Source organism: Mastigoproctus giganteus, chromosome 12, assembly GCF_048544385.1.
Source record: "Mastigoproctus giganteus isolate SK-2022 chromosome 12, ASM4854438v1, whole genome shotgun sequence".
Lineage (NCBI taxonomy): Eukaryota > Metazoa > Arthropoda > Arachnida > Uropygi > Thelyphonidae > Mastigoproctus > Mastigoproctus giganteus.
Window position 1 is genome coordinate 97,972,028 of NC_143586.1, and position 12,427 is coordinate 97,984,454.

At 38.3% G+C, this 12,427-nt stretch overlaps 1 protein-coding gene across 2 annotated transcripts in view; it reads left to right on the forward strand.

The window, feature by feature from the left end:
* The window catches only part of LOC150077291 (mediator of RNA polymerase II transcription subunit 25-like), a 763,048-nt gene that overhangs the window by 682,992 nt on the left and 67,629 nt on the right, over nucleotides 1–12,427 (forward strand). For both annotated transcript variants that reach the window (XM_090386696.1, XM_090386697.1), the window contains one exon: nucleotides 3,721–3,936. In XM_090386696.1, coding sequence (XP_090242822.1) covers nucleotides 3,721–3,936 — 216 coding nt within the window. The remainder of the gene's footprint in view (nucleotides 1–3,720; nucleotides 3,937–12,427) is intronic.

Here is a 12,427-nt window from a genome sequence, read left to right on the forward strand (position 1 = left end):
CAAGCTTATGCAGCATCAGCCAAAAAAAAAAAAAAAAAACCTTCCACTTCACTCCTCCGTTCGTTTGAAATACCTGTCCAGCTGAGCCTTAAATTTATTTAGGCTATCAACCTCCATAACAAGGGATGGACTTGCCTCAGGAGTAAGAGTGACTTGAGCTCACCATAGAATTCTTCATAATAACTGGCCCTCAGTTCCACCAACCGCTGGCTAAAGGCAAATTTCCACACATCTATCCTACATCTGTCTTTCCTCAATTTGAATTTATGCCCTCACAGGTGATTATTCTGAGCAAGAGGCAGAATCCCATCAGCATTGAGCATGCTCAAACCATTCAAGGCTTTATACACCTCTATCAGATCACCTCGCCGGTGCCTAGTCTCCAGACACTGTAATTTGCAAAACTTAAGCCTTTCTTCGTAAGAGAAACCCTTTGTTCCATTCACTAATCTTGTTGCCCTTCTCTGTACTCGTTCCAGCAGCTCTACATCCTTCTTGAAATGAGGCCTCCAGACCTGTATGCAGTACTCAAGGTGTGGCCTGACCATTGCCTTATACAAGGGAATAATCACATCCTTATCCCTGCTGGAAAAATTCCTGTATATCATTGATAAGACACCATGAGCTACTCTTGCAGCCCATCTGCACTGCTCAGAGAACTTCATATCTGCCTGTACAATTACCCCCAGGTCCTTTTCATTCTCTACCACTGTCAGTATAGTACCACAGAGTTGATACGTTGCTCTGGGGTTGCTGTTTCCCATATGTAGTACTTTACATTTGTCAATGTTAAACTTCATTTGCCACCTCTCAGCCCATCTGTTCAACCTTTCCAAATCCTGTTGCAGCAGCATAGCGTCAGTAGTGTCCTTAACAACCCTGCCAACATTTGTATCATCTGCAAACTTGGACATTAAGCTTGATATATCATCGTCAATATTATTTATAAATACAGAAAACAATAATGGACCCAACACTGAACTCTGAGGGACTCCACTAATAACATTAGTCCACAATGAGCAGTGTTCATTGATTACCACTCTCTGTCTTCACCCCCTCAACCACCCCTTTATCCGTAGCAGCAATTTGCCTCCAATGCCACACTGCTCCAATTTGTGCAGCAGTCTTCCATGTGCAACAGTATCAAAAGCCTTTCTAAGATCCAAGTATATAATATCAAAGTTATTCACTGCATCCAGTTCTTTTGTGACTGCATCAAAATATCCAATCAAATTGGTCAGGCAAGACTTCCCCTTAACAAAACCATGCTGTGTCCGAGCTATAACTGAAGCCTTGTTTAGATGATCCTGCAGTGCTTCTTTAACCAGTGTCTCCATTAATTTTCCTGGAACAGAAGTTAAACTCACAGGTCTGTAATTACTTGTGTCAGCCTTTGATCCTCTTTTGTGAATTGGGGTCACATTTGCACATCTCCAGTCTATGGGTACCTCTCCTGAGTCCAAGGAAGTTCTCATAATTATGGCTAAGGGTTTGCTTACTTCCTTTGCTGCCTCCCTTAATATAACTGGATAGATCCCATCCACCCCAGGTGCCTTTCTTGTGTTTATCTTCAACAATTTCTCCTCCACTTTACTCTCAGTTATTACAAGATTATCTAGCTTGCCGCCAGAGTTGAATACACCTCTGGCATTCCCCTTGCTGAATAACTCCTCATGTGTGAATGTCAATGCAACATATTCATTTAGTTTGTTAGCTACCTGAGCAGGATCATCAACAGTTGAATCATCGATATCAAGTGAACCAATCTGATTCATCCTCTTCCTTCTATAGTTTACATAAGTAAAGAACTCTTTGCTGTTTTTCTTTGCATCCCTTCCCAAAGATTTCTCGTAATCTGCCTTTGCCTGCCTAACCTCCTTTGTAACTTGGTTACAGATCAACTTATATCTATCACTTTCACCTCTGTGTTACATGTTAATTTATATGTATTCCATGCATATTTTTTTCTCTGCCATATACCTCATTAGTTCTTCTGACATCCATTTAGGCCTAAACCTTGAAAAATATTTCTTAGTTGGTATGTAAAGCCTAGTAGCTTCCAAGATCAGTTCTTTGAATGCTGCCCATTTTGAATTTGCTGTTGGTAACATCATCAGTTGGTCCCACTGTATAGAATTTAAATACTGTCTCAGACCGTCGTAGTCGCCTTTACAAAAGCAATAACCCTTCCCTTTACCCCTGATGGTAGTTACCTCTTTGAGTAAATCCCACTTCAGCACACTGATCTCTGCCACCTAGTTGTTCCTTTATCTGCAGATTCTTAATGCATGAAGAATCACCACTGATAATAAAATCAAGAGTATTACTCGCTCTAGTTGCCTCCCGAACATGCTGATGTAGAAATCAATCATCCAATAAATCCACAAAAGCCTTGCTATGTGTGAGTGACCAACCCACAAATTCCAGTCAATATCTGGGAAATTAAAATCCTCCATTATAAGACTCTGATTTACTGGCCCACTATTTCCCTGTACAGTTTCTTATTATACTCATCAGAGTCATTAGGCCTATAGCATACTCCGCCTCTCAATTTTGATCTCCCAGTGCTTATGTCACACCAAACTGACTCGACATTGCACTGTCCAGCGATGTCGATGGCTTCACTTTCTTGGATTTTGTGTTCCTTAACTAATAGCACAACCCCTCCTCCCTTCCTATCCTGACTATCCTTTTTGTAGACGTATTCCTCAAATTCCAGTTCTGCATTCTTTATATCTGTGTGACACCACGTCTCTGATATCCCAACAATTATCCGCCTTTGATGCTTTGAGCAATACCTCAAATTCATCAAATTTATTTACCAAACTCCTAACATTGGTGTACACGCATGTATACATGCACCTGTTCTTTTTCTTAGCTATCCTAACACAACCCATGTGTTTACTTGTACCGCAGTGACTCCCAGCAGTCTCTGAAATATCCTGCATCTTGTTTTCCAGGCTTCTGCTCATTCCAATAGAAGCAGCGCAAGAATCACTTTCACCTCTGCCAGTGGCTACTGTTAATCTATTAGGCTTTGTATCCCCCCCCCCCAAGCTAACAGTTTTCCGACCCACCTAACACTGCCTCGATAGCATCAGCAAATATTCTTGCACCCTTTCTATTTAAGTGTATCCCATCCCTGTAGAAGCAGTCTCTCCTGTTAACAAGTACAGTCCAGGCTGAAAAAAATTCTACCTTTTGAACCTTGCACAATCTTTCCAGGGCCGAATTGATCGACAAGGCTCTCATCATATACTCCCTCCTATTGTGTCTGGGCAAAATTGCAGACACTTTCAAATTCAACCGTAATTCGCGGCTTTTTTTCAACAGTGACCTGTACTTGTTACGTAAATCTGCTGGTCTCTACTTACATAGACATAGAGCATATTATTACTCCAAACAGGGTTACAAGTTTTTTGATTCATATTTCATTTTTGAATAACGTCACTAACGTTGTGCTATCATGTTAAAATAATTAATTAATATAATTTATGTGCATAGTTCCTATACATGATCAGTAAACCCATTCCTGAAAGAGCTAAAATCAAAAACTTTGTTTTCTTTATAGATCCTTTCTGGAGTTCATTATAATATATTTGATGAATTAAAAATCATACAGTCTAATCAGTGATAACTTTTAGTTTTCAAATTTGTAACTTTTAAGAACTCAAATTTTTTATATGTTTATCTTTTTTTTTTTTCACATTTTTATATTAGTTGAAAATTCAGCAACTTCAGCAGACCCTCGAAGCTGCTCAACAAAAGGAACTGCAGTATAAAGCAGCTCAAGAGCAACAACAGCATCAACAACAGCAGCAGCATCAACAGCACCAACAGCAGCAGCAGCAGCAGCAGCAGCAACAACAACAGCAACAGCAGCAACAACAGCAGCAGCAGCAGGCATTTCTTGAAAGGCAAAACGTAGTTAGACAGGTATTAATTACCTCTTTGAATATTAAATTCAAAAAGCTTCACTGAAAGCTAGCTGTGGTATCAAATTAATTTTTATAACTTTTAACTTACAAAGTGATTATATCTATTCACAGTTATCTGAAAACACACTTTCAGACAACTCTGAACATCAAACTTAACTATATGATATTAGTTTAATGTTATTCCACACTGTGAATGGTTTACAAACTTCTTTGAATCATATACCCTACCCAATAGTAAACATTTAACTCATTAATTTCTTAGTAAGAATATGCTTATTTACAAGAATGTATCAGAAAAGGTTCCCTACATGCTAAGTAGGGAACCTCCCTACATAAAGCATCCTCTATTAATACAATCTGTTGGCTTTGTGCATAGCCATCGGTGCCGGCAGGATATTTTGCAAGGTGGTGCAAAAAAAAAACAAACAAACTACAGTAGGATGTTGATTATCCGAACCTTACATATATGCAGTACAGAATACAAATAGTCTTAATTTGTCATTACAGGAGTTAAAAATCAAATGTTGGCTTTAGCTACTGTGTGGACGATCTCCCTTGACCTTGATACATCATTGTCTGTTGTACCTTTGTCTGTTGGTAGTGCGGTAATGGGGGTCAGTTAGCTTTCACTCAGTCTGCTGCAAGCCATTGCAGTGTAAGGTTACTGCGGGCATTTTGTTTCTAATCACTCAATACTCTGCCCCGAGTGCCAAGGGATTTTTCTTAAGTGAATTATAAAGTGATCCTTCCAAGTGATTTTGTTCTGTTTCATTTCTAGCTGCTCTCTTATACTCAGTTCATTGTAAGTGGTTTTTCACTTAGCAGATTTTAAGTAGAACCCAGGAAGAAAAATCATCTTTCTTTTTTAGGATATTTATCCATTTTTCACTAACAAACTAATCCTCCAGCCGCTTGGTCACTAAGGTGGCACTGCTCCTGCCTCCCCGTGGTGGGGCCAGAAACCTGAAAGGAAAAATAATCCTTTCAGGGCTAACAGGAGCAACAATGGACTTGAAAAACCAGTCTTCTCCTGGAATTATAGATCAAACTGATCATAATCGGCAGTAAGATGATCCTAATCCATCTACTGCCAAAAGACAAAAGAAAGATGTGACCCAAACCATATTTCCACTCTTTCTAATTTTTCATTCCCTATCAGACCAGCCAGTTAGTAAACTTTCTCCCTTTGTTATACAAAGGTGTCTAGAACATATAGCTGGTCCACCGAAAATGGTTCGCCGCTTGAAATCAGGCGACCTACTGATAGAAACGACAAATCATCGACATTATGAGCTTCTTGAAACCAAAACTTTTGGAGTGATTCCCATCAAAGTCACTCCACATGCCACTTTAAATTCATCTAAAGGGGTTATCGTGGAATGGGACCTCCTAAACAGCTCTGAAGAAGAAATCGTACAAGCGCTACAAAACCAGAATGTCATACATGCCAAAAGAATCCTTATTAAAAAGGATGGAAACCTCATTCCAACCCCGCACTATCATACTTACTTTCTGTACTCCAACTCTACCATCATCAGTCAAAGCAGGGTACCTGAATTACCAGGTAAAGCCATACATCCCCAATCCAATAAGATGCTTCAGTGTCAGAAATATGGCCATTCCCAAACAGTATGCAGAGGACAAGCTATTTGTGCCACTTGTGGCTCAAAAGAACATAACTGTAAAGAATGCAATACACAGTCTCCTGTGTATTGCATTCTTCCTCGCTGCCCAAACTGCAAAGGAGACCACCCTGCCTATTCCAGAGACTGTAATATATGGAAAAGAGAAAAGCAAGTTCAAAAATATAAAACTGAACATAAGATCACATATCAAGAAGCCAAAAAGCAGATACCACTATTTCCAGCAGTGAGATCATATGCAGCAGCAACTACAGTGCAGAAAATAAAGGTGATTGCAACAGACTGACATCGCAGTCCCACCTATCATCTCAATAGCGGATTGGGCACATAATCTTATTTTACAAACAAAACCAAAAGTTGACCAGGCAATTAATACACCCATTGTAATCTCACCAGATTACAAATCCATTAAACCTGTTGAAAAAACACAAAAAAATACTGACACTATGGAAATTGATGAAAAGGAGCAAGAAGATGAACCAGTTCTTGAACTTTACGCAAATGATGACATGGACAGTGCTTCAGTCGGTGATAACACCGACCAAGCTTCCCTAGAAAAGAAAAGAAAAGAAAAAATCAAAACAGATCGATTAAAACAAGCAGCTCATCTTAAGTCATCTGAACCAGGTACTAAGCCCTAATAATGCATACACTTCTACAGTGGAATTGTCGTGGCATTTGAAGTAATCTAAGCGATATCAAAGATCTTATTTCCATATATGCCCCTGCAAGTATCTGTTTGCAAGAAACAAACCTAACTCCACACACAAGTATTTCAATCAAGAACTACAATGTATATAGGCAAGATCGAAAAACCACTACAGCTCATGGAGGAGTCACCATTCTTGTTGACTCTAATATTCCATCCAAGTATATTCAGCTGCAAACACCCCTTGAAGCAGTTGCGGTACACATCGTGACTGGAATTACCTTGACTATGGTTTCACTCTACCTTCCACCTAATCATGCGTATACACTGCAAGAATTTGAGGACTTAATTGAACAATTACCATCTCCTTTCTGTTTAATGGGAGACCTTAATGGGCATCATATCATCTGGGGATCACTTCATACAGACAAAAGAGGACAAATGATTGAAAAACTTATAGATAATAGGAACTTAACACTCTTAAACACAGGTACTCACACACATGTCCATTTACCAACAGGGACTACCTCTGCAATTGATCTCACCATCTGTTCCCCAGCTCTCTTTACTCTCTTTGACTGGTCTGTTTCCGATGATACCTATAGCAGTGATCATTAACCAGATGTTTGTCACCTACTAGCAAATGATGTACCATAACCTATAAGAGGTATAAAATGGAAATTTTGCAAAGCAAACTGGGAAAAATATCAATGTGCTGCTTCTTTAGATGAGAAAATCATAAGACATTCTGATATCAATAATGCTGTTACTGATATCACAAATGATGCCGTTACTCATATCACAAATCAAATAATTTCTGCAACAAACATTGCAATACCAAAGACAGCTAACTGGTTCCATAAACATTACAAGCAGTGGTAGAATGAAGAATGCTTGGAAGCAAAGAAAGAAAAAAATAAGGCCTCGAATCAATTCAGAAAGTATCCCACCACCACTAATCTCATAAAATATAAGAAAGCCAGAGCAAAAGCACGTTATATACGCCGGAAATCTCAGAAAGAGTCCTGGATATCTTTTGCAAGCAAAATTAATAGAAATACGGACAGCAGAATAATCTGGAATAAAATTAGACAAATTTCAGGCAAATATACAACCGTCCCTAAACCCATCATAAGCTGGAAATATCATGACATAACTGAACCAGAAAAAATTGCAAATCTACTAGGAGAAACATTTGAGGAATTGTCAGCAACAACGTCATACAGACCAATCTTTCAAATATATAAAGCTCAAATCGAAAAATACAATATTAATTTCCATGCAGCTCATGAGATTTCATACGACCAATTCTTTACTATAAATGAATAAAGCCCTAGCCAAATCTAAGGAAAGTGCAGCAGGTCCGGATGGAATCCGCTATCAAATGATTAAACACCTCACTAAAAATTCTTTATGCATGCTCTTACTGCTATATAACAGGATATACCTTGAGGATACATATCCAGACTCTTGGCAACATTCGTTGGTACTGGCCTTTCCAAAACCAGCGGGACTAGGCACCAGCGAGGTGATCTGATAGAGGTGTATAAAGCCTTGAATGGTTTAAGCATGCTCAATGCTGATGGGATTCTTCCTCTAGCTCAGAAAAATCACCTGAGAGGGCATAAATTCAAATTGAGGAAAGACAGATGTAGGATAGACGTGCGGAAATTTGCCTTTAGCCAGCGGATGGTTGGTTGGTGGAACAGACTTCCATCCCTTGTGGTGGAGGTTGATAGCCTAAATAAGTTTAAGGCTCAGCTGGACAGGTATTTTGAACGAACAGAGGGGTGAAGTGGAAGTGGGTTTTTTTTTTTTTTTTTTTTGGCTGATGCTGCATAAGCTTGCTTTCTTGCATCAAATGCCTCTACTAATGCTAATGCTAAAACCTGGGAAGGACCATTCAAACCCATATAATTATCGCCCCATTGCCCTCACTAGCTGTCTAGGTAAAATTTTAGAAAAAATGGTGAATATTCAGTTAACATGGTTTCTTGACTTCCATAACCTCCTTAGTCCTAGCCAATACAGTTTTCGGAAAAATAGATCAACAATAGACATAATGACAAAAGCTGAATCAAATATTCGCAGTGCCTTTCTCCGAAACGAACACCTTGTAATAATATACCTTGATATTGAAAAGGCGTTCGATACTACCTGGAGATATGGTATCCTTCATCAATTGCACAAATTAGGATTTCAAGGCCATCTACCGAAGTTCCTTCAGGATTTCATGACTAAAAGAACTTTTCAAGTCCGCTACCATCATTCTGTCTCTAATATGCAATCAAGAACAGGGGTCCCCCAAGGCTCAGTACTCAGTGCAACCCTTTTCGCTATCAAAATAAACCCTATAACAGAAGTTATTCCAGCAACAGTTGAAACCTACCTATATGCCGACGACCTCACAATATCATGTCACTCACAGAATATGCGGACAATCAAGAGCCAGCTTCAATGTGCTATTAACGAAATAGAGTCCTGGTCCATCTATAATGGATATCGAATCTCAGTACAAAAGACAGTGGCAATACACTTCTGCAGAAAACAAAAGATGCATCCTGATCCAGAACTAAGAATAAGCAATCAACAAATTCCACTCAAACAGAGTATCCAACTACTAGGACTACTCATGGATCACAAATTAAATTTCCTAGAACACATAAAATATCTATGTACAATGTGCTTAAAGAAATTAAACATTCTACGAGCTGTATCAGCCATGACATGGGGAATTGATCGTTTTTCACTTTTGCACGTTTATCGTGCAATGGTAAGATCTAAATTAGATTATGGTTCTCCCATTTACTCCTCAGCTAGGAAAGTGTTGTTGAATTGGTTAGATCCAATTCATCACAGTGCATTACATGTTGTTTCAGGAGCCTTCCGTACTTCACCTGTGTATAGTCTGTTACACAGAGATCCATGAACTCCCACTCAGTCTTCGTAGACAAGTTCTTCTTATGAACTATGCTGCGAAAGTTCAAAGCCTTCCTGTACATACAACATGGCAATATCTGTAACCTTATATGTGAACAAACCTAACACATGCAAACCTGCAGGCATTCGACTAAAAGAAATACTCTCACAATTGAATTTTAGTATGGATAAAATCTACCAAGATACCCCCACATCCCTCCCACAGTGGGAAATCAGTTCAGTTGACTGTGACATGGTCCTTATAAAATAGAAACAGAACAATATCCCAAATCAATATATAAAACAGCTACATTCCTTTTATGTAACGCAACTTTCTGACTATTCTCATCTGTACATTGATGGATCCAAGACGGATGCACACGTTGGTGCTGCAGTCATACTTCCAAACAGCATAATTTTACAGTCTCTTCCAATAGAGTGCAATATCTTTAGTGCTGAATTGTTTGAAATAAGTCTCGCCCTAGATCACATTGCCAAATCTTCCCTCGTAAAAAGTATCATTTTCACAGACTCATTAAATGCAATATATGCTTTACAGACAGAAGATCATCCATCTTATCCATATGTAAGAAAAATTCTTTCCTCCTTATCACACCTTAGGAAAAAAAAACAGAGTCAGTTTCACTTGGATTCCTGGATATTCTGGAATACTCGGCAATGAACGTGCGGATGATGCTGCAAAACATCCACTTGCATGAAATCGAAAAGCCTCTGAAAATATATGGATGCAGACCTGGAAATCTCAAACAAACAATAAATTGTACCAAGTCAAACAGACACAAAGAGGTTATCCTCGCCCGGCTTCGCATCGGCCACACTCATTTAACACACTCTTACCTTCTAACAAAAGATGATCCTCCACAATGCCCTCAGTGTCTAACCACACTAACGGTGAAGCACATCATCATAGGATGTCCACGATACCAAATTGCCCGCCAATCAGCTTTCAAATCGCATTCAAATGAGCCATTAAGCCTTGAGCTCATTATGGGAGAAAAATCAAACGTCAGTGAACTCTTTTCATACCTCAGTTTAATAAACTTAACCAATCATATCTAATATGTCAAATCAGTAACAGTATAATGGGAAATAACAAAACTTGAACAGGCACGATATAGCCGAAGCTGCTCTTGCGCCATTAAATCCCAAACAACAACAACTCAATACTCAATGTTTGGGTTTTTGTTCATGGCTATTTCAAAGTGAAATACTGTGTCATTTTGCTTTTAATTTTAATACTGCTGCCCCTTTGTGTTAATAATGGCATCTACAGACAAAAGAAACTGCTATGTGTTGTCAATAGAAGACAAGATAACAGTTATTAATAGACTGGAAAAGGGCGAAACTGGTGTATCTCTTGCTAAGATTTTTAACATTGGTAAAGCAACCATATCTGACATAAAGAGCGGAAAAAATGAAATTTTGAAGTTTGCTTCAAAGTTATACAATTCTATAAACCAAGAGTAATCAAGGCTCAATATGTATACCCTATGTCTAAATCTGATTTAAAATTTCTCCATAGGATTGCTTTGATTGAATTCAGAGAGTATGGAAGAGAAGAAATCCTATGGAGAAAGATAGAGGTACTCTTATGAAATTTTAACGTTATAGAATGAAGATTACTCTAAAAAAAGGAAAACTATGAAAAAAGCTAGTGATGAGAAATTAGAAGACACTGTTTATTTATGGTTTATACAAAAGAGAAAACTTTTTCTGGACCTGTGTTAAGCGAAAAAGTGTTACAATTGAATCAAAAGTTTAAAAGCCCATCTGAATTTAAAGCCAGTACAGGATGACTGAAAATTTTCAAATCTTGCCACGGTGTAAGGGAGCTTGAAATTCAAGGAGAAGCTTTATCAGGTGATGTCCCAGAAGCAGAAGTTTTTAAAGAGTCTTTTCTGAAAATGGCAGAGGAAGATTTTTCCAAGAATAAAATTTACAATGCAGAAACTGGTCTTAATTGGAATTCACTCCCTCGTAAATCACTTGCATCATGAACACTACACAAAACTTACACAAAATACACTACATACACATGACCAGATATGGTGAAAGCCTCTTCACAAGATGTACAAAAGCGACTAATGGCAAATGCGAGAGGACAGCATGTTTACCATTGTTGGTGATTGGAAAATCCAAGGTGCTTTAAAGGTGTAAAGTGCCTACCAGTATAATATGAAGTACACAAAAATGCTTGGATGAATTCCAACGTTTTTTTTTTGGATTGGTTTAGCCAAGATTTTATTCCAAGTGTGAAGAGGCATTGAGAAAATGAGGGTCAGGCTGGTAAAGTTTTGCTTATTATTGGTAATGCACCATCCTGCTCTCCTCTTGAAAAACTGAATTCGATTGATGAGAACTTCATTATCAAGTTTTTACTGCCAACTGTTATAGCCCTGCTGCAGCCAGTGTATCAAGGTGTTATAGAAAAACTAAAAATGATGTACAAAAAAACAAGCCTTCCATCGCTTGCTGCTATCAGATGGACATGAAGAGAGCATGGTTGAGTTTTCAAAGAAGCTGAACATTAAGGATTGTTGCTACATGTTACCGGAGAGAAATCTGAAAAAGACATGGCATAAACCAGCGATGGGCAAACTTTTTAGGAGTGGGCCAAAAAAAAAAAAAGAAAAAATTTTGTCTGCCCAATATAATTTATTATAAAACGCAATAAAGACAAAAAAATAGTATATTTTAAAAATTCTTTAATAGTAATGCGATGAATGAAGTTGTGACTGCATTTCTAAAAGTTCCTCATAATGTGGTTCGAACTGGGATGTACTGATTCTGAGAAGGGAAGTTAAATGCTTATCTGTCAGTCTGTTTCTAATACAACTCTTTCGAAGTTTCATTGTAGAAAACACCTGTTCACACATATAGGATGAAGCAAACATAGCACTAACTTTCTGGGTGTGAGATATCAGATTTGGGAAACTTGATTTCGACAAAGACTTGTAGACCTCTAATTTTGGGACATTGAGAAACAACTGTTTGAGGTGATTGTTAGATTGCAATTCTATTAATTTCAGCTGCAAGTCCGGTCTCACTACTTCACAGTCCACAGTAAAAGGCATGCTGAAAATATCCAAGTCTTTTTCAATGGCACTGAAGTCTTGAAATCTTCATTCAAATTCAAGATGAAGTTTTCTCATGCCATCTTCGTAGCTCTTAAGCTTGTCTTTATTTCTTGGGGCTATTGAATTTAATCTTGGGAGTGAGACAAGTCATTCTTAGCTATCTGATTAGCAAACAGAACA